A 25,108-nucleotide genomic window follows, 5' to 3' on the forward strand; every position below is an offset into this window, starting at 1 on the left:
TATTTTATTTGTTACAGTTATATTCAAATATATATATGCTTAGTATGTTTAAAAAATCTCTCTTATATGAACTGGTTTAGTTTTAATAAATTTCTATAAATTATAATGTTGAAAATTTCTTTTTAATGAAAGAAATTATTTTGTAATATTACTGACCAGTTTGAATAAAGCTTTTATTCTAACAGCGTATTAAAAACAATTATTAAACGTTTTTTCGCTAACCATAATCTATATACAGAGTGTTTCTAAAATAGAAGGCTGGCTATACTTTTTCGGATTCTACATGTAAAACTAAACAAAAAATATCGTTAGGAAAAATGGAAATTTCTCATTTGTTGTCCCCCTGTCCGCCATTTTGTTATTTTTATATAAAAAATTTATATCTCAAGTTCGGATAGAGGAATCACATTAATATCTGGTAAACGTCTTGGTAATAAAGTTTTAAAATTATCAAAAATCAGGACTTAAATACCTTCGCAAATTACAAAATGGCAGCCATTTTTATTTTTTAATCCGTTACATCTCCATAAATATTACTTTTATCAAAATGTATGATTTTGCTAAAATATTAAACCTTTCATTTTGAACAAAATGACATTTTACTTTTTAAATCGGTTAAAAAATACTCTAATTATGGCAGAAAAGTACACAACAGAGAACTTTCAATTTACAGATAAATAAAAATAAAATTAAACATTATTTAATTTTTAATAAAATATTTCAGAAAAATTAAAAAAAAATAAAAGTTTTCTTATGAAAATATTTTAATAAATATCTTATTAAAAACATAAAAAACATAAAAAATTATTCATAACAAAAAAACTATAAATAGAATAGTTAACAATTATATTAACAGAAATATCTCAAAAAGAAGGCCTGCAGGTATTCTTTTCCAAGATTGAAGTCATGATGAACATCAAATCATTCACACAAAAGACAATAGGGACTAAATACGGAAAGATAAATGTCACCAATCGCTTTTAGTACCTTGGAGAAAGTATAAGCAGAACAGGAATAGATAAAGCGTCATTCGAAAATACGCGTAGAATATTATGACTGGGAAAATAAGAATCTCTCCAAGATCGCGAATTTAAGACATTATACAACTGTAGTAACGTCAGTACTCTAATATGATATAAATGGTATGATATAACATGATATAATGGCACTGAAATATTACATCAAACCGACCTAAAAATATTGCTCAAGATCGAAATAAGCGTATAATGAATGGTCCAAAGTTACGAGAGAAAGAATACAAACCGAAATCTAACAAGAAGATTTAACAAAATCAGGAAAATTAGAAATATAAATAGAAAGCTAAATTTTTTTGGCATACGTTCTGGATGAGCCTAAACAGAAAACAAATCTTTAATAATCTGTTAAATATAAAAAGCAAATCAAATTACTCGAAACAGATGGAAGAAAGATTCCAAAGGAGCGGCTTGAAAGAAGAGAACTGTTGCAATAGAGATAAAAAAAATAAACGAAGAAAATTGACAGATGAGAAGAAACGGAAGTCATGCCGATAAAGTGAGAAACGTATGGAAGAAGACAAAAGAAAAAGATATTTGTGTGGTCCTAAGTTGGGTTTTTGTATTAAAAAAATTATATAACTCCTTTTTACCTTTCTTTATTTTGTTGGTCAAATAAGTGATATGAAATGAATATTATTGCTGTAAAATAGGAATTTGATTGCTGCGATTTTTTTTTCACACTTGGCAATACATATGTATTGCCTTCTACCTTCTAGTATCGTATTTGTGGTTTTAATTATATTTAAAACTGGTATAGCTAAATTAGCACAGATATAGTTAAATTTTTATGGTGTTTGAATAGAAATAAAAATCTAGTTCTTTCTTCTTTCCTTTCGAATAATGGTTAAATTTAAAATTACGTTTATCAGTCTGTAACTTTTATTTATTTTGACGTTGGTTAAAAATAATTTTTTTCTAACATTTTAATATTAACAAAAAATTGTTTTTTCTATTCAACTTTATTTATAATCGGTTTTTAAAATATATTATGAAACCATAAGTAAATCGAATGAGAAATTATAACAAGAATGAAACCGTCCAATGACGGCACTCATTTGATATAAACAATATAATATTTGACAAATTTTCAACAGTACTTCATGAAATTATAAAAACAGAACAGTCCAAAGCAGTAACGAAATAATAAAAAAAAATTAACATTAAACGAAAAACAAGAGTAACAAATACAAAGATATTAAAGGAACTGAACAATAATAATAGAGTTGATAAAAAGATAATGATAGTACTAACATACAGTACTAATTACGAAATATTTTTTTTTTGACTACTGGGACCACCGTAAGGTATTGCTTCAAAAGATGAGATGAAATGGTAATTTTGAAGCGTGTGAAAAATACCATACCTGATCGGGATTCGAACTTGGACCTTCGGATATGGAAGGCTGAGACGCTACCACTTGCACCACGGAGGCCGGCTTCAAAATACTGTTAAAAAATCTGATCTGGGAACCACATGACTTCCTTGTACTCCTATTAAATTACATATATACATTTTTTTTTTTTAAATGAAAAGTACATAAATTTTTCATTAATAAGTTCTTATATTTTTTCATATTATTTTTTTATTGTTATTAGTGAATCATTATTTATCGTAAAATTTTGTTTACAATCAGTGGTTAATAAATTAATATGTTTAAATTAAAAAAAAGTTAAAAAAAAGAAAAGGGGATGACGTCTGATTCGAACCGATATACCTTCCCCTTGTAAGAGCCAAATATTTCATTTGTTAAAATTTCATTTGGCTGTAATTCTGGAACAAATGAAAATAAGTACCACTTATCGTTTTATCGTTGAATAGCTCTCAATGAGGGCTTATTACTGCAGTGACGAAAAAATCCAAAATCCAATTTTTTTTGGATTTTTGACATTTTTGGTTCAGTCGATTCCAATCAAAAAGTGAGGTGCACAGTTGTGCACCTCACTTAACACATGTAACATGTAGTTACATGTTACAACAATCTTAAATCAAAAATCAAAACATCCTATGATTAATCGTGTTTGAGTATGTACATATGTCATACCGAAACTAGTCAAAGTGGATTCAGGGATGTTTAAAATGGATATTTCTATTGAAATTTGAAAACCAAAATTTTTTGTAATCACAATACTTCATTTACTTCGTACAAGGAAGTAAAAATTAGACAGATTTAAAAAAAAATATTTTTTTAAATTCGCAGTTTTTCATGACTGCGCTAAATTAAACAAAATTGCCGAAACTCTTTAATTTGACGTTTAAGTTGGTGTTGACTTCAGAGTATTGAATTTATAAAAATATTAATAATGTCCTACATTATTTTAATGCACTTTTAAAAGTCTTTATACAGGTTTTTTAAAAGTATTTTATTTAAAAATGTTATGTCTAAATTTTAAAACGGTTACATACAAAATGCAGGCCTTTTGAAAAATTATATGGCGAAACGATGTTAAGAATATTGAAAGATTTGTATATTCAGCCATTCCAGACCAAGACTCACGTTTAGTACGACGGTTTGAAAAAAATAAAAAAATGAAGTTTTTTAGAATTTTTATAAAAACATTATAATAAATATGCATTATTATAATGTAAGAAAAAAATAATTTTTTTCATAATCTTCAATTTATACTTAATACGTCTTAAATCATCTTCGGTAATATAGAGTGTACTACGAAGAAATTTTCAGGACATGTTCTGCTGGTCACAAGAATGAAAAACGTCTATATAAATATAAAACTGGAAGCATTTTGTTTTCGAGTTACGCCTAGCGAAATATTTCGCCCATGTCACTTCTCATGACACTGTAATTCCTGATGAAATTAAGATAATTGTATTTAAAAGTGGTACTTCTATCGGGTTGAATGGTTTAATTGATTTTGGAGGTCAGTTTAGTTTCAGCTCCTAATAAACAGAAGCCCAACATTTGACACCCAAATAAAGGAGTAAAATTGGTGCTTTCTTATGTAATTTAAGCTGAGAAATAGGATAAGAACTGTATCCCAGAACGGTAACTTAAGTAGTTTTTAATATATCCAACGTAAAACACAATTCAGTATTTAAAAGCAATTTTTTGTTTAGGTTTGTAATGCAATAACTTTATTAAATGATTAACAAATGCGGAAATTAACAGAATTTACAGAATTTAACTTTGAGAAATGTAATGTAAATACAGCCAATAAACAGCAAATAAAGACTTTTTAAAAATTCGGTTTTTATTGAAAAAAAACAGATAAGACAGAAAATGATGTCATTTTTTCTGTACTTAAAAATATTTAAAAAAACGCTAATTGCTGAAACTAATTTTAAATCCTAAAAACCTACAAAAACCCTGTTTTCCGACACCTAATTTTGTATTTACGTAGGATGTCTTATAAACTACTGGAGTTACATCTAGAACCTATTTTATCCTACTTCAAATTACATAAGAAACCACTTCACTTTTTAATTTGGGTCGCAAAGCTTACAATAGGATTCTTTTTATTGAAAGAGCTGAAATCCGGGCGAAATCTTTCGCTAGCAGTAACTCGAAACCAGATATATGTTTATATAAACTTTTCTATTATTTTCACCAGTAGAAGATGTTCTGAAAGTTTCTCCGTTTCTTCATGGGATACCTGTGTATAAAATTTATTATTCCGTTAATGAAAAATTTTGTATTATTTAGGTAAAGCTGATGGTAAAATAATTGAAATAGATTCGTGTTAATATATTGATGGTAATGAAATATATTTTACTTCGGGTAAATCAATTTCTTTAATAAGTGTTTCAGTGCAGTTTAAATTAAAATTATATTTCCTGTGTAAAAAATAGATTAAATTAATTATTCAGACACAGTTAGTGGTGACTGAGTCTGTACACAAAAATTGATGTAATTTTGTGTCATAATTATTAAGATTATTATTATGAAAAAAATATTATTTAAGTTAATACTAATTTTCAATACTAAAATTAACTATAGATAAAAACAATTAATATTTCATCGAACTAAACGTAAAGTGGAGGACATAAAATCAAATAAAATTACAACATAAATTTTTGGCCATAATTTGTCTGTTTGTTAACCGATTTAAAAATAATATAATGTCGTTTTGTTCAAAATAAAATGCTTAATATTTCAGCAATAACATAATTTTGATAAAGCTTATATTTATGGAGATATAACGAATTTAAAAATAAACATGACTGTCATTTTGTAATTTTCAAAGTTATTTAAGTTCTGATCTTTTGATAATTTTAAAACTTTATTATCAAGACGCTTACCAAATATTAATGTGATTCGTTTTTCCAAATTTGAAATATAGATTTTCATATAAAAATAACAAAATGGCAGACAGGAGGAGAACGAAGGTGGAATTTCCGTTTTTCCTAACGATATTTTTTGTTTAGTTTTATAAGTAGAATCCGGGAAAGTACATCCAGCCCAGCATTTTAGAAAGACTCTGTATATATTTGGCGCGCGAATATAAACAGTGGAGATAAAAATTTAAAACGGGTTGTTATAGAGGATGCTAGGATAAAGATAAAATAAAATAAAAACTGGATAAAGATAACAACTTCAAAAAATAAATCTGCAATTTACAGACCATTTTAATTGGTTAGGGCAAGAATATTTCGAAGAAAAAACTATTGATGACGAAGTTTTTTCTTCTTATTTCTTCGATTAGTTCATATCGTAGAACACAATAGATCACTTATTTAATTGCGGTTGTTTTTTTTTTTGTTTTTCTAACTGCCTAGTACCTCTTCAATCTTTCTGATGATATCTCTTTCCTTCGTTCAGCTGAGTTGTTCTTGCGTTTTAGTACTTCTTGGAACTCTTCATTTACATTTTAATATTCTCTTTAAAATTTCTCTTTCTCTTATTATTTCAACATTTATCTAAAGTTCTTTCAGGTCTTTTTGGACTTCTTTGAACCATCTGCCTTTAGTTTTTTTACTTCGAAATAAATTAAAAATATGTATAGTCAATCTACTGTTATTCATTCTAATGAATAACAGTTGTATTTATTTCTAAATAAATTCCAAATAAATGAAAGTAGAATGCAATTCGTATTTTTAAAGTTTTTTATTACGATCTAAAATAAAAGAGGAAAAAAGGGTGAAACATTTTAGTATAAAGTTTGTTATTTGGAATAAATTTTTACCTGATTATTTTGAAATTTAGGATCTAAAATTTTTCATATAATTTTACTTTTTTTTCTAAATTATCTAGTTAACCTTTGTAGCACAATCTTATGGTTTCTACCGGATAAAGTGCTTCCCTTTATCACAGTTTTATAGTGTCAAAATTTTGAGTTCAATGATAAAGTTTTTTTGTTATATGTGTTTTTCGTTAGCTGAAAAGTTATTTCCATTTTATTAGCTCTAACTGTTAACGCTTTAGAAGGTCTTTGTATTTAAAAATAAAAAAAAGATAGGTAAAATGATCATAAAATCAGAATTAAATCAGTTGTAATATGAAATGGAGGTTGGGACACAAAGAATCGCAAAATTAGTTGATAACAATTATCTCTAAATTAGTAATGTGCTTAATGCAAAGAGAATACAAATTTACTAATTCAAGGATCAGGCATATATAATATACTTTCATGTAAACAAAAAAGATATAAATTTTTTAAAGAATTAACATTACTATAATGAAGGAAACCTTTTCTTTATTTTCCTTTCATGGGAAATAATCTGTATTTAATGAGATGGATAAGAGAGAGTTTTTTATTACGGTCTAAAATAAAAGAGGTAAAAAAGGGAGAAAAAAATTAATTTAAGTTTACCGGACCGAGAATTCTCCCTGCTGGACTTTACATTTTTCGTATAAATGATAGCTACCGAATATATGAATACGTAGTTAAAAAAAAAAACCGGTAGAAGCAAAGTCCACCTTTGTTTTCCCTGATCCTCCTGTTGGAGACAAGTAGAATGAATATAACGTACATAAAAAAAGTATGTGAGTGTATGAACGAAAGAGTAACGGAACGAGGGAAGTATGACAGAACGGGTAATAGTACTTGAAAATGTATACAAATTCCAATAATTTTGCCTTTTGTGTTGAATTCTTCAATTCTACATCACCGTTCATAAATTAATTAATTCTTAAATATTTTTCATGCGAACGAACTTTAATGAGATTTTTTTTATTTAAATACAACATAATACTGGGACTACATTTATCTCAATACAAAATAGGTTTTCGTAATTAATTTATTAACACTAATTATATATAATACAAATGACGACAGCAATTTACATTTTGTTTTTCCTTTATTTCGATAGGACTAATTCATTTTACATTATATACTCTTTTATGTTAAACTAAGTCAAACTTTAAAATAATACACACGAACACACATACACACACAACTCCTAATATATAGAAACCATTAGAATATCGTATAATTATTATTAAGGCTATTTAATTAAAAGCGTAATATTTATAAGGAGGAAAGCTTTTAAAAATTAAAAGGATAAAAGGATTGATTACAGATTCAAACATTTAAATATACTAATTACTAAGCTTATTAGATACCATAACCGAGTCTGATATGACATATACGTAACCTGGAATTATATATATCTAATAACACTACTACTTCATCCAATAACACCCCCAAGGCAACCGATCCTCGCCGTTAAGCAAAACACAGTCACCTCGGAGTGCCGTGGCAGCAGTCTCTGTCCGCCCTAGCTAACCGCCTTCTGGGGCTTTCCCACTGGGGTCTCCCCAACTTCACTAAGACACATCGACATTCCTCTTCCGGATAACCGCTATGCCCTTCCGCTAAGGAGCTATCCATCCTGTCTCTAATCTAACAGTTTTAGATGTACGTTACGCACATCCTTAACTTCGCGACCCACTCATACCCTGAGGGTTCTTTATGCCATCATAGGGGAGTCCCAACCCCTTCACTCTTAAATGTAGGCGGACCTGAACACCTAGGCAAGAAGACTACCTCCCTGACCCTCCACGTTGCCACGCTTCAACCCTATTATTTTTTTTTTCAAATTACAACATTCCGTCATACATATATGAGTGCACGTCACCCTCTCTAAGCACGTCTAGTGCTTAACTTCTAGTGTCTAGTGTGCTTAACTTCCTAGCACCTCTAGTGCTAAGCACTACTTCTCATGTAAAAGGAATTGTATGTATAAATCAATTTAACCACCTTCTTCCAAAACTAGCAAACTACTGTAAAATTAGGCTTGCCAGGAAAATATTATTAAGTTAAGTGATTGGCTTTATTTGATTTATGAATTTATGAGAAATGTTTACCAAGTTTTTTTGTATTGGATTATAATGAATGAAATAGTTTATGTTTTGCCGATCTCCATGATGGAGTGGTCGCGTCTCAGCTTTTCAGCTGTATTTCCGAGTTTGAATCACAGTCAGCCATGGCAGCTTTCATACGGTAAAAATTTCCATTTCATATTCCCATGCACAAGCTTTGAGCTTACATGGGATCTGAGAAAAAAAACAGGAGTACTTTAACACTTTGTTATAGGAAGGAAGAAAATGAAAAGAACAGAAAGAATGAGAAGGGAACAATAAGAAAGAATCTTGATTCGTGTGGTAATGAAGAGAATAGACCTTAAATCTCTTATATAACATTTTCAAATTTATTTCTCGTACACAATATCCTTCTTGTAGGAATACGGAAAGAAAAATAGGAAGAATAAAATATATAGAATTATGTTGTAAAATGAAGAAATTTTTAATAATTGACGGAGTATAACATAAAAAAAAAGTGAAAAGGAAATTTTTGGGAGAAACCGAAGCTTAAAATTTTTGAGCGGATATACTGTATGGAAATTACATACTAAAATTCTGTATTGTATAAAATACTTTGGAAAACTCCGTAATCGTAAATATAATTCAAAATTTAATTAAATTCTGACTGGGCCGCTATACCCTTAACATGGGTCTGTAACATACGTATATTTATCAACGAATTTATATTTCTTTTATTCTCATCTGGTTTATAATTTATTGGATTAACTTTATTATAATTTTTAAGAACTAAGAGGACAATATCCTACAATGATGTAACAATATTTGTAGAAACTTTTACAAAATCATATATTTTTACTTTCTGTAATTATAAACTCTTCGAATATCAATCGATATCAACAGAATCAATTTTCGGTTACCAATCGATATCGATTTCAGTTACTGATACCAGAAATCAATATCAGTATCAATAAAAATTAGTATTTTCCAAATTTATGGAACAAGAAAATAGTAAAGTATAAACGGACATGTTTTTATATCGTAAATTTCCTTGTACTTCGTATAAGGAACTATTACAATCGCGAAAAATTTCGGTTTTTAAATTTCAACGGAAATATCCATATTGACCATCCTTGAATCCATTTTCAGTAGTTTCGGCATGACGTCTGTACGTATGTATCGCGCATTAACTCAAAATCGAATAACTGTAGCATGTTAAAATTTTGGATATAGGACTGTTGTAACATCTAGTTGTGCACTTTCCATTTTGATTGAAATCGACTTGACCAAAAATGTCCAATAAAGCCCAAAATTAAAAGAAAATTTGGATTTTGGACATTTTCTTAACTGCAGTAATAAGCCTTCATTGAGAGCTTTTTAACGATATATCATAAGTGGTACTTATTTTCATTGGTTCCAGAGTTATAGACAAATAAAATTTTAATTAATGAAATATTTGGATCTTACAAGGGAAAAGCACATTGGTTCGAATCCGTCTTCATTTCTTTTTTTTAACTTGTTTTTTTTATTTAAATATATTGATTTATTAATAATTATTAACCTCTGATTGTAAAAACAAAATTACAATAAATAATTAGAATTCCATATAGAGTTCCAGATAGAATACTATAACTTTCAAAAACAGGTATTGGTAAACTGTCTTACCTTTTGACAAGAAATGGAATTTCAACCCCTTCTTTGGGGGATAGTTCAGAGATTGTAACTAAAATATTTTAAATGGTAACACTCTTTGTGTATAAATCTTTATTTATGAATTATGATTTTAATTAATTATAAATAAATTTTAAACTTTAGTTTATAATTTATAAGTTATAAATTAGTTATTAAATAATTTTAATAAAACATTTTATAAATCTATTTATTTGCGATAACAGTTCCTTAAAAAAAAAATTATCAATTCATCCTGACCCTGTAGGGGAAGACACCCTCCACCACCCCCTCCGTTCCGATGAGCCCTTATGGGCTTTACCGTAGGTCATCTTCGAAATCTCGGCTTTTGAAATATTCCAGTCCGCCTCGGTCAGGATGCCACCGATGCGAATGCCACGAGTGACATTCCCATCGGTGTACTACTAATTAATGAACTCAAAATAAAACACATCTCACCTAGTCTTAATCAAGACTGAAAATACCTAACTAACAAAGGAATTGAACTACCTACCCGCAGAAAGTAAGGTAATATTAATTTAGAAAAAAAAACATTTACAAAAGAGGTAAAAATGTTGTAAGTAAAAAAAAGTGGTTCATAAATGTGGGAAAGGTAGTCAAAACCAATTAGCCAACCATTAAAAATAAATTCTCATAAGAGACTATTGTAATGAAACACTAAATGGAATACGACACAACAATGACGTAAAGCTTCATGTTTGCAATAATGTTAAGAGGTCGTCAATAGTCGCTTGATCAGTGTGTGATTAGGTGACAATATTATTATATGACAATATTTTTATCTGACAAAAAAAGTTTTTTCTGTTAAAAAATAAAACATTTTTAATTTTTTTAAATTTAAATTTAATTTTTAAAATAAATTTTAATTTAATTCAGTCTAATTTATTTTTCCTTAATTTAATTATTTGAACTTACTAAATTTAATAATTTTCAAAATTTAAATTTTACCCCACCACCATTTTTGGTACAGACATCGTATCAACTTTTTATATTATTTTTCTTGTCTTTTTAAGACAAGAAAAATAGTATAAAAGTCTATTTCTCGTCAAAAGATAAAGTAGCTGATTGATACGTTATCCAGTATTCTATCTGGAACGGTTTTAAAGTTGTAGAAGGGTTTCCCTACTTTGATTCACTCAATATGTAAATTAGCATGTAATTTTCATTGTTGACATGTATGAAAAACAGTAACTGAAAAAATAAACAAGAAATAATGAATAAATAATGATATAAACGAACTGTTCAGGAGTAAAGTGAAGTATATTTTAATATTTAATAAATTTATATTAACGGATGAGATACAAAAATAAAATTGATTAGACAAAAAAATGTAAATACATCACTTCTTTCGTATCATTTACACATAAACTGAATTGGCCTTTTATAAGTTTATATTTCTTTACTTTATTTTTAGTGGGGTTATTTCTTTTCCGCATCCAGCAACTTAAAGTTGTCTACCTATCCTTTCGACGTCCTCTATATACCCCCTCTCTCTCTTCTATCTCTCTCTACCATGATCTATGAAAACCCTGTTCCCACGTCCTCCTCCTTCTTTTCTGTAACCTCTTTTTTAGTGCCCTCCAGGACAGTTATCGGATACTTTCTTTTTATAGCTTCCAATACGATTTTACTTAGACGAATTTTTCTAAAATTCAGATCCTTATTTAGCTATTTCTTCAACTATAACCTTATGTAACTATTTTTACTGCAAATAATTGCCTTATTGTAAATCATAGGGTGGAGTTCAGATGTATAATTAAATTTCGGGAAAAGACGTTCTTGGATCTTCCATTAAACACTACTGGATCTGTCATCGTATGCAATTAATTAATGATCTAAAATACGAACATTTATACTGTTATTTTAAAGACCCTCCTTCAATAAATAAATTCATTGAACACACCTATAATATTGTATGTTACAATATTCGTTTTCGGTTTCCATTCGCTGGAAACAATATCATTATAAATTATTTAAATTTCTAATTAAATAATTTATCTATTTTTTAACTATTAATAAAAATCTGAGAGAATATTTTAATTATAAAATTATTTGTTTGGAATAAACATTTATTAATATAGTATTTGCAGATTAAATAAAAATATTTCTTTTTTTTTAATTTTATTTTTTTAAAAGAATTCCTTTTTATATTTACAAAAATTAATCAATTGTTTTATAAACTAAACTACTCATTGAGATTCATTTTAAATAATTTATATTATTATCCAATCAAATAATTAAAAAAAATTTTGCTTAAATAATTATGCTATTATATAAATTCCTTAGTCATAATTTTTTATATATTTATTCCAATAAACTATTTAACAATTAGAAATAAGAAAAAAAAACAATGATAAAATATTAGCTTTTATAAAAACTTAAATAAAACAGTAAAAATATATTTTAATTACATTGTATATTAATTATTGTATACGGTATTTATATTGTGCAACGTAAAACATCCATAAAACGTTGAAAATAATACGTGTAATTATACAATGCAGTTAAATTAATTATATTATTATTATCATTATTAAACGTGAATTATTTTACTATCCAGTTTTATGGAACAATTATAAATTGGATTATTCTAATAATATCTTACGCAGTACTATACTTTAAAAATTAATAAAAATAAAATGAAAAATATGTATTACTAAAGCAACGAGAATTTGATTTGTCACGGCTCAGTTTCTGTGTACACATATACATATATGTATATATTTGTGCGTGTGTGTGTGTGTGTGTGTGTGTGTGTGTGTGTGTGTGTGTGTGTGTGTGTGGGTGTGTGTGTGTGTGTGTGTGTGTACGTGTCACTATCAACACCACTTGAATAATAGCGTACCTTTTTTAAGGGAACAATTTTCCTTTTTTTCTATTATATTTGCCCGTATATATAGCCTACTCGACGAATATTTATTTTGTCAAACGGTTAAATTTGTCATGTTTAATAACTACCACATCAGGACGAATTCAAAATAACATATAAGAGAATAATCCACTGCCTTTTGTATTTTACATACGAGTACACACACATATTCATTTCTAAAAGCACTCTAATGAAATTACTGTTACATTATTAATATATCGATTTTACTTACGGGCATATATATATATATATATATATATATATTTCATATACATATATATATAAAACAATAACACATAGAATGTACATTTACAATTTACATATACGTTGTTATACAAAGTTCACTGACAAAATCCTATCAAAATTTGTTTTATAAAAGCCTTGGTAACTTTTATGTGATAAACAACTTCAGCATTGTTAAACTGAATATAATTGCGTATGACACTTGCAATTTGTTGGAAATTCTAATACAGTTGGAATATCTAATCAAATACAAATTTTATTGATCCATTTGCAAAATAAAGTAAAAAAGGATAAAATATAGCGTATATGGTACTGGAATTGATCTTTACTGAATTATACCGTTACCGATATTAGAAATTATAAAACAATTCGGTTTCAATTACACTTTATATGTAAAAATTATATAATTCGTTTAAAAATTAATAGTTACTAAATAATTGGAGGTGGTTTTTAACCTGGCAAAAAATTTTAAATGTTATAGGAATGAACAAAGCTTTTTTTTTAAATAACGTTTTGACGGCTTATTGAAATTGATTTTATTATTTTTTTTTAAAGTTTTATTTTACACGTCTTAATTTTATTATTATTTCAAATATGAATAAGAAATTAAAAAAAAAAACTGCTCTCTTAGAAAAAACCCAAGAGAAAGTAATATAAAATTTTAAAATCTGCGTCATAATATAAACAAGAAAAGGACTGTAGGGAAACTGTATGTAATTTTTAACGATTCATAAGCTAAAACTATCTTGGGCAAGCAGGAATATGTATTATTTTTCCAATAAGTTTTAAGGGTTTCCACGTGAAAGCACTTTTATTATTAGAATGACATCATGATAAATTCACTGAACTATATCAGTTAAAAAAAAAAAAATCATCGTAGTAAAGTACATTATTTTCCACTTAAGGTAGATTGAACTTTGCCTTAAAATAATAAAAGGAACATCAAAATAGTTATTTACTATTGATCGATATTATAATCAGAAGAGTACCTCTTTCTTTAATGAATTTGTTAAAAATTAATGTTAGTATAATAATTAATAATAATTCTCCGATTTCCATAGCGGAGTGGTAGCGTCTCAGCCTTTAATCTGGAGTTCGTGGGTTCCAATTCCGGTCATACATATCATATTTCATACGCTAAAAATTTTCATTCTAACAGGGCAGAATGACCAAAACAGTCAATGCTATTCACGCCAAAACAAAAAAAAAAATTAGTAATAATTATAATAATTAATTGGCCTACCATTAAATTAATGGAATAAAAACCAAATATCTGTAACTCAAAATCTTTTGGAGTGACACCACTGTAAGAGAAATAATATCAGAACGTCAAGATTATTTGAATGATTATTATCATTATTTGGGTGAAAATTATTATTCGATTTACTGAACGTGTATGTTTGCACTTAGAGAGCAGTTTTCCAGATGAGGCTTAAAATTGGCAAAAATTTGATAATGAAATTATTATAAATTCAGGAAACAACTTAGAAAAAAATTGAGAATTTCCTCCTTTTTTGAAATTTAAATTTTACGAAAATTTATAGAAGTAATAAAAAAAAATACTCAAATTTTATAAAAACATAGTTTTGATAATTAATTAGCATTAATATTTTTCTTGGAATTATATTAATAATTTATAACAAGATACACCAACCGAACAAAAATTATTAAAAAATTCTAAATATTTTTAATAAATATAAGCTTTGTATTTATAACATATCCGCGAAGAAGCTGAAAAAAAAACAATGATAAACCACTGATTTACATTTAGCCACAACGATTTTATTTACAACATTTAATTAATAATATAAATTAATAAAATAATAAACAAATAAAATTAAAAAAAAGTAGACACCATTTACTGTTTTATTTGTTAACATAGATATATACATACTTTTTTTATTATTTTGAACTTGACATAACAAATTTATGTAATGAACTGACCACAAATTGAACTGACGGTAGGGTTGTTTGTGGTTTTGACGTGTAGTGTAATTTATTTTGAAATTAAATTTCAGAGGTATTCCTATTCCATTTTGATAAATTCACTAGTAATACTAATAATAATTTTACCTTTTGTAACTTGTTTTCAAATACATACATCCCGAGATATAAAGTAAAAAAAAAAAAAAAAATTCTTTAGCAAAAAAAGGAATGTATAATATAAATAATGTATTTTTTACTAAAATACAAATTAATTTGATGTAGTTTTATTAAAAAAAAATATTTATTTATAAGTAGGCAATTTAAACAATGAATAACAATATTTATTTGTTGCAAGCTCTTCGCTACACTGAACACTATTGCGAAGAGAGAGTGCTAATATGTTCCGATTCATTAAGTGCACTTGTCGCAATTCGGAACAAGAACATTAAGGATGTCCTAATTGCAAACATCCTGTCCATTTTATACGTTCTAAAACAACGAAGACAGCGATGCATATTTGTATGGACTCCGGGGCATGCTGGTATTACAGGTAATGAAATCGCAGACGAAGCCGCCAGAAAGGCAACAGTCTGCGATGATTTAGATGCATTTCCTGTAAGAGTGGCAGATGTTAAAAACCGTCTAAAAAACATAGTAAAAAACAAGTGGAATGCTGAATGGAGGAGTTTAAATACAAAATTAAACTCAGTAAAAACTTCTCCTTATAAATGGAAAAGCGACTTTAAGTTGACTCGCCGTGAACAAGTAGTGGTGACCAGACTTAGAATCGGTCACACGCGATTAACAAATTTATATTTGTTAACCGGCGAAGTGAGACCAATGTGCGGCGTTTGTAATAAAACACTGACAATCAAGCATTTGATAGAGGAGTGTACTATATATGAGGACCTCAGAAAGAGGTTCCGTCTTACAAATAATATTAGTGCTGATCTGTATAATGGAAATGAAGAAAATATAGTTGCATTTCTACACGCCAGTGGACTTCTTAAAAGTCTATAAAATGAAAGTTTAAAGTTGTGATAAAAGATACTCTAAGCGGTAGTTTATATATATATATATAAAGAAAGAAATGGTATTGATAAGTTTAATTTTAATTTTAATTTCATGGTCTTTTGAGAACCTTATCTCAAATTTTAATATCGGGGCCCTTTACACCCCGTAAGTGTTTGTGATTGTCCTTGTCTTTTATGTCTTAAATGTTTTGTGTAGTTTGTGCTTTTAAATAAAATGTAGGGCCCTTTACACCCTTACATATGACGATCCAGATGGTGATAGTAATTTCTTTTAAAGATTGTGACGAGGGCTAATGACCTTAGCCGTCGATGCCCGTAAAATTCCAGATAAAAAAAAATAAAAAATATTTATTTGTAAACTTCGTAATGATATATGAGGACTGGTAGAAATGAAACGCACATTCGCTCATAACTTGCAAATGAAAAGAGATAATCAAATGAAACAAATATGTCATACAAATATATTTGCTACAAGAACTTATACTTATTTTTTCATATAATCACCATTTAAAATTACAAATTTCTCCCAACGGTGAACCAGTTTAACCGTTCCGTCAGTGAAGAGTGTTGATGATCTTTCCTTGATCTACGACCTCACTTTGTCCTTTCTTTCATCATCTGTACTAAAATGAATATAACTTAATATCCCTCTTTAATATCGAAAAGAAGTAAGAATCGCAGGGAACCAATTCTTCTGACTATACTTGGGGTGGAATAATTCAAATTTTAACTTCACAACCGCCTCAACATTTTTAAGAGAGCTGTGTGAACAAGCATTATTATTGTAGAACTATCGACCGGGTAGATTATTGAACATGACAAACAGATCTTCTGAGATGTTTTATCATGTACTTCTTATCAGTTACCCTTACCATGCAGACTTGAACCAATATGTGTTACGGTTCCGCCTGGCAGTTGATGAGCTGTGCGTCTGCGGAGGTCCAGTCGAACGAACATCATGTCTTCGTATTTGTGTTCGAACATCATAGTACATTATTAAGTACTTTTTCCATATCTAGAAATGCTATGTAGGTTGTTTAATTCTTCCTAATTTGATTTTTAAGATTATCTTGAGGAATAGAGCTCTTATACCATTCTCTTTCTGCAATATAACTGCTTTTCATCAAATACAACCAATACCATACATTCTTTCTGCCAGTAAACTACTTTACAGAATATTTTTTTTATGTATTAAATATTAAAACTAATAGTGTACTAGTTTTCACATTTATCTAGTCCTGTTTTTTTTTTTTTTTTTTTTTTTTTTTTATATTCTTACTACCAATTAAATTGTTTTAAAGATCAGAGGGTATTCCTCCAATCACGAATGTTTTGCATGCTAATATAAAAATTTTATTAGTATCCATACATCATAGTACATAACAAAGATAAATGTTTGAATTTTATACCATATTAAAGGTAATTCTGGATTGAGAATGGTCCTGCTGGGCGCAGTTAATCATCTGTCAACTGTATTTGAATTAAAATAAAAGTAGTGAAATGTTTGGTGATATACTATGGATAAAATAATGTTTAAATTTATAAATAAAATTAAAAAAATATAAAATAAAAAGTAACAAAATATTTTGTCAGTCAGAAATATTCCTGCAGCATTTAGTTGTTGGTTAATTTGTTAATAATAAAACTATGCTACCCCTTTTTCATTTGGTATACCCAACAGGCCTATAATAGATTAGTTCCTAATTATGTAGCGGTAAAATTGGGATGGGAGAAGATCATGAATCCCAAGAGGGACTCTTATCATTATATACCTCTTAGGTTCATGCTCCTGTTTTGTTTCTCATGCTTGTGGGAGAGTCTGCCGTCTCCCTATTTCCTCTCCTCCTTCCCATGTCCTTGTTTTCTTCTTCCTGATAATATAACAAGGAAGCCCGATTTCCAGGGAAGCAGTTATCCCAACAAAAGGTCCACTCTCTCTAGGCTCATATCTATTTCATAAATATACTATACTTTACTTTATACTATACTTTTATACTATACTATACTTTTGGGTTTACCAGTACTGAAATAAATGAAGAAGAAAGCCCCCTGTGTGTCATTTGCTCAAAAGTTTTGGCAGCAGACAGCATGAAACCTAAAAACGTTAAACCACATTTGGAAACGCTTCATAGTGAGTACGTTAACAAACTCTGAGAATTCTTCGAATTAAAATTAAAATCATATAAAAAGCAAACATAATTTTTTAAAAAAACTTTGTAAATGAAAAAGCTTTACTTGCTTCTTACAATGTTTCATATAAAATAGTCAGATGTCAAAACCTTCACACCATTGGTAAAGAGCTTATTTTGTCAGCTGCAATTGCGATTGTAGAAACTACGTTCGGAGATAGTTTTGTGAAACAATTGCAATCCATACCTATCAAATGATACTGTTGCCAGTCGAATTGGTGGTATGGCAGAAGATGTACTGCATTAGCTTTTCGGGTAGTTGCGTGATAAATTGTTTTCAATTCAGCTAATAAAGGTGCTCACTTCATTGCCTATGTTCATTTTTGTGATGGTATATCAGCAGTAGAAGAACTAATTTTCTACAAACCAATAGAATTCAAAGCAGTAGCACTCACACTATTTGCAATTATAGATGATTTCATGAACGAGGCAAACATATAGTGGAAAGATTGCGTCAGAATATGCAGCAATGGCGCTCGTTCAATGTCTGGAATACTTCCAAATAGTATAAGCACTTGTGAAATAAAAAGTTTCACAGCGTATCTGGACACATGCATGATCTACAGAGAAGCTCTGGCTTCCGAAGAAATGAGTCCTGGTCTGAATATTGTACTAATTACGGTTGTAACCGTAGTAAATGATATAAAAAAGTTATCCCTAAAATCAAGAATATTTTTTCCACTTTGTAAAGACGTGGGTGCAGTAGAACCTGACACCGTAGGGGGAAGACATCCACCATGTAACAGTTGCGGTCGCCACGCCACGCCCTCTGTACCTAGCCCATATGGGCTTTACCGGAGGTCATTTTCAAAACCCCAAGGCTGAGAGATGCAAAAGGCATCTCTCAGCCTTGGTCTTGCCTCAGTAACGATGCGAATGCCACATGAGACATTCCCATTAGTGTACTACTATGCCTAAAAAAACAACAAAACTAAAAACAAAAAACATCTTATGTTAGTCTCAAACAAGACTGAATAAACAAAAATAAAGAAAGGACTGAAATACATATCGAACCGACAGATAGCCTCCGTGCGTATCAACTCATACTTTGAACAAACGTACAGAACATGATGTACATCGTCCAATTGTCCGCATTGCGGACACATTCTGCAGCCTGTCCCGGAAAGCGCCATGTCCAGAAAAATATTGGGTCACGTACTAATTCGGGTGTACCCTCGCAATAAAATAGTTACGCTGTATGGGTGCAGTACATTCAATGTTACTATTTTATTGCGAGGCAAGATGGTTATCACGTGGGAAATTTTTGCAACGTGTTTATAATTATGAGATGAAATTGCCATTTTTCTAGAAGAGGATAACTGACCGGAAGGCGAGAACTTTCTATACGGTTTATTTGTGCAGAATTGAGCTACTTGGTCCACATATTCGAGAAATTAAATACCTTGAATCTTCAACTGCAAGGAGAAAATACATACATGTTGGATACGAGTGATAAAGAAAATTGGAATTTTGGAGCAGAAATTTAAAGAACAAAAACCTTAAAATGTTTTCAAATGTGGATGAATGTGTTAAAACTTATAAGAATGAAGAACGACATTTGAAAGTTGTTTTTGTAACCATTGAAAGTCATTTAGCCATGCCCAAAGAATTTTAAAAAGTATTTTCTTGCTGACGACAACTTGATAGCAATAAAAAGTTAAAGAGTTAAATCGATTATTGATCCATTTCAAAATACTCCCAAAGGGCTTTCAACTGCCGAAGAAAAAATCTTCACAGACTTCATGGCAAGTGGCAAAATCAAAAGACAATTTAGAATTTCTTTGAATTTCGAGTAGGGCTAGATGATGAGTTTTCTACACTGAAAACAAGAGTATTTCGTATACTATTACCATTTTCAACATCCTACCTTTGCGAAACCGGATATTCTGCGGTGGCTGTTTGGAATAAAAAAATATAGATCTCAGCTAAATATAGAAAAAGAACTCGGTGTCTATTTTTAATATTAAACATTCCTTCGATAAACTTTTTTCTGTAAGACAGTCCCAAGGGAGTCACTAATAATTATTAAACTAGTATTTAATTTCGTATTTATCAGTTAATTGTTAAATACGCGGTGCAGTACTGATACAATCCTATTTATAAGTGTATTATATCAGTGTACATGTGTATTTTATTATTTATTATGTCAGAATGTATTTTTTTTTTTTGCTTTCCTTTCAATAAATTAATAGATTTCTTTAATAATATTTTCTTTTCGATATGCTCGCGCCCTCCATTTAGTGTTATCACGCCCCGCCAGGAAAGCGTGCCCCACAGGTTGAGAAACTCTGTCATAGTGAGTAAGGTTGAACAATTAGGATGTTCAGGAGCCCAGAAAGTCCAGAAAGGATACACAAATAAAAGGTAAAACAATTTGGCCACCCCTATATTATTGTATGGATCGAAGGCCCATAAATTATCTTCTCGATATAAATAATTAATAATATCCGCCAAAATTAAATTCTAAGAGTGGCTCGGGGATGCGCAACGATTGATCGATTACACTTATGAAATGACTTAAAATTGTCAGCATACACAATGAAATTACAGAAAATAAGCTGAAGTAATATGATCACTTATATAGGATAAACGAGGAGATATCTAAGAAGATCTGGAAGTAAAATCTGCAAGGGACTAGAGATCTTAGGATATGAAAACATTGATGCAGTATCGGCTGCTCAACCTATCCGATGAAAGAAAGAATAATAAGAATAAGACATAATTCTTAAATCCATCTGGATATATGGGATTGAGCTTTTGGGTATTTCAAATCGCAGCATCGAAATACATCGATTTCTCACAATTCAAGTTATCTAGTAATTTCACAGTGCCCAAAGAAAATAAGTACTTCTAAAGTAACGACAACTTAGAAGCTATAAACGTTACCGAAATTAGTGAAACACCTAAAAAATTGAAACGACTTTATTCTAAGGACTTATTTTGTAAACTAATACATAACAACTCATCGATGAATAAACGTTAGAGTGATTTCAGTAGGTTCTCAATAAAAAAAAATCATAATCGGAAAATTTAAAAAATGACGATGTTTTTCATTGGCAGCAGAAATGATAGGTGTGAAAGGAAGTTTTTATAATCAAAGGCCTTCCTTTCCATTCCAGATACGATCTACCTTTTGGTGTCCCGATAATTTACAGTCTGTTTCTCAACGGCTAAGCGTTAGATACCTCGTTATTTATTTTGTACTCCTTCTTTATCATAGTGTATTATTTTTTTTAGTCTATGATCCTACTCTATACAGTATTGTGCCTATCTCATTTCAATATTAAATATTAATTTAGTATTGATAAAATTTTGTTTAATAGTTTTATTTAATAAAAAAACCAAAATACCAAAACGTAAATCATTAGAAAATAGTGAAAGTATCTCCTTAGAAATCATTATTCAGTGACATCCGGTTCTCTAGAACCACGGATTAAATTATTGTAAAATAGAATAAGATTATTTTTTTTAAATGTATGAGATATAAGAAATATGTAGAAACTAGAAGATTAGCACAGAAGAGAAAAAATGGAAAGTAACATCAAACCAGTCAGTCAAATAACTGATGATTCCCCTTCCCAAAAAAAGTAAATATTTTCTCTGAATATCACTAATATGATATTTATGAATCTACCATACTTCAGGTCATTACCGTTTGTAGCACCAAATATAATGATTTTATTTTAAATGTTCATTTCAGACTTTATTATATTTAAGCGCGCATGCAAATCTACTAAAGTAGGAATGTGTAAAATTACTGATAAATTGTTTTACTAATTATCTTGTTCGGTACATTGATTATTTTCTAATGTTAAAATACTAATAACCAGCTTCGTATAGAAATATTGGAATCTGGGTATACAAAGGGCTATATTTAAATCATTTTAAGTGGAACTAATTTTAATTAACAACATTATTATGTGAAATTAGCTATATGAGGAAAGTGATATAAATATCTATTGCTTTCGTGGTCCTTTTTCATAACGAAAATAAAAAATACATATATAAATAAATTATTATTAATTTTAATATTATTTTGTGAAGAAAGGTTATTATTTTTAATTTTTTTTAAATTATAAAATTACTCAAAAATTCTCCTATTTATAGATTTATGATGAAATAAAAAAAAGGAATAATAATAATTATTATTATTCCTTTTTTTAAAATAATAATAATTATTATATTATTTTTATCGTTCCCTGAATAAGGAAAATTAACACATCTCAGTGCCGGTACTGCGAGAGAGAGAGAGAGAGAGAGTGAGAGAGTGTGTGTGTGAACGCACAGACACCTTTTTTGTCTGCACCCAGTATGTCCAAAACATTCTCATTGGGGGAGTCTTATTCCCCTAACAATGAAATTTTGATAGATAAGGAGACTTGGGAGTGTACGATGAACGAATTTGAAGACATAAGAAGGAGAAGGAATGGTTACCAGACTCCTAGGTGGGTTGAAAGGTAGTATTAATGTGCGGTTGCTCTAAGACAGCACACAGTACTGAAATAATGCGAAAGCGGTACCAGCCTGGGGAAAACGTGTGTGAAAGAGTGGTTTTTAGCGGTAAGAATCCCACATGACCACCACATTACCACGATAACACCACGTCTGGTGGCTTTTGGAAAATAATAATAATAATTCTACCCTATTCGTACTAAAGGGCATTTGTATGTGTGTCTGTGTGTGTGTGTGTCCGTCTCCCTTAGCTTAGCTAAAATGTTCCGGAATGTACCGATAACTAGCGGAAAATCCCGTTTCGTTAGTACATATCTCGTGGTGGTCAGGTGTATACTTGTTATATTATATATATATATATATATATATATATATATATACATATATATTATTATTCTTTATTGATGTGATCGTTTTTCTTCGTAATGTACCGATCACTAGCGGAAAATCCCGATTCGTTAGTATCAATTTCTACAGTTAAATTTCTAATTTAACTTTCGTTATATCAAATTTCATCATTAAAAAAATATTTTTAAACAAGAGGTAATCAATTTTGGACACCTGACATTCCTATTCCGAGATGCCACCCGCCAGTGCAACCCACTCAAAGATCCTAGATGTAGAGGGCGTCCCCACGGAACGCCTCTGCAGCTAATAATAATATATTATTTTTTTATTATTATTATTATTTAATTATATATTATTTAACTAATAAAGATAATATTTATGATTTTTGAAGTACAGTAATTTAAATTTCAAACTTCTTTTTACTTTTCTTCGAATTAAAAATTTAGTAAAGCATTTTTCTTCTTTTTTTTTCAAAGATTATGATCATTCTTTAAAAAAAATTACCTAAGTGATACCTAATTGTAATAAATTTATTTTATTTATGAAGTTTTCAATGTTCATTTCCTTAAGAGATGAGAATATTTGTTATTTATTAATTTTAATTTGCCAGCTGAATAAATTTACATAAAAAAAATTATTACATTCAATTAAAATAATTATTAAAAAAAAAAAAATTGACCCGACACTAAGACCATTTAATGTGATGCACGTATATAGAATTATAAAATTTTCACTGTTCCTACCGATATTATATATAATGTATATTGGATCTGAAAGATATGATTTTATTAATGGTATTACATATCTTGAACAGAAACTAACAATAATAGCTCTACAGAAAACCACTATAACATCATCTAACTTGAAGTAAACATATAGAATATCAGAATTCTAACTATCCCTACCTACCCACCGGTCAACGAAAAAACATTTTTGTCAATTTTCTGACCGATTTTTTGTTTGGAAAGTTTTTTTCAATATCATGGTACCACCGTGACAAACAGCTGCGTCGATTACAATATTTATTTTAATCGGATTGATAGGAAAAATTATTACGCGCGAACGAACATAAAAAAGAATATACGGGTCGAATTCATAACCTCCTTTTTGAAGTCGGTTAATTAAATTTACGTTAAAATACTTTTAAATTGCATGAGGAATATACACACTCTAACATGTGGGAATATTTTTGTAGTCTTCATTGTGTAAAATTCTTATTCTTAATGTTTAAACTTTGTATCTAGAACGTTTCATAGAATCTATTTATAAAAGTTACTGGTGTTTAATTATTTGATCTTTATCAATACTAATTTTTTTTTCAGATATAACTGATACAGATGCTGTAGCTAATTATATAAGGAAATTTAGCCCGATTTATCCAAAAATTACAAATCGTATAACGGTACTTAATTCTATAATATCAACAACAATAAGTCCAGTGACTGAAGGTACTACGCATCATACGGAATACACTACAGCCTTTACTAACACCACAAATGTCACTACTGCTAGTCCAGAAATAAGTACGACAACCGAAAAAGGAAGTGCAGCAAAATTACGATGTATATCTTCTTTAGTATTGTTTATAATCCTTTACTTATTGCAGTTATGGTGAAAGTAATTAAAAATATTTGAAAATACTTGAAAATGGTGTACTATTTGATTTTATTGCAAGAATAAAGAAAAATTTTTTTCTGTATTTTTTAACAATATATATAATAAATTTTGATAAAAATAACAAATAAAAATGTTTAAATAAAATATGTAAACATCGTTTAATGTAGGAAGAAGCTTTAGTGTTGATTGGTTAAAAATTAAACGGGAATGAGCTAATCCAATGCTGATAGCTAAAAATAAATAATGATTACTTCCCTTTATACGCCATTGAATTTAACACATCCTCACAGCAAACACACCATAATTAATCGATGTATTTGTCTTTAATTTGATGTCATATTAATTCCTCGGAAAATCCTAACTATGAAATTCATATCATAATTGTAACTATGAACCTTTCACACGTAGAAACTTAATTTTAAAGCTTATCAAACATGATTAATTAGTAAGACAATTCAATTATTTGCTAATTATTTTAAATATTAGCT

At 29.0% G+C, this 25,108-nt stretch overlaps 1 protein-coding gene across 1 annotated transcript in view; it reads left to right on the forward strand.

The window, feature by feature from the left end:
• Positions 1–24,713, forward strand: part of LOC142331160 (protein 5NUC-like) — a 60,150-nt gene extending 35,437 nt beyond the window's left edge. Inside the window, exon 10 of the mRNA XM_075376869.1 lies at positions 24,326–24,713. Within this exon, the coding sequence (XP_075232984.1) occupies positions 24,326–24,618 (293 nt within the window). The 3' untranslated portion in view covers positions 24,619–24,713. The remainder of the gene's footprint in view (positions 1–24,325) is intronic.
• The last annotated feature ends 395 nt before the right edge of the window (positions 24,714–25,108 follow it).

The sequence above is a fragment of the Lycorma delicatula genome, chromosome 10, assembly GCF_047948215.1.
Source record: "Lycorma delicatula isolate Av1 chromosome 10, ASM4794821v1, whole genome shotgun sequence".
Lineage (NCBI taxonomy): Eukaryota > Metazoa > Arthropoda > Insecta > Hemiptera > Fulgoridae > Lycorma > Lycorma delicatula.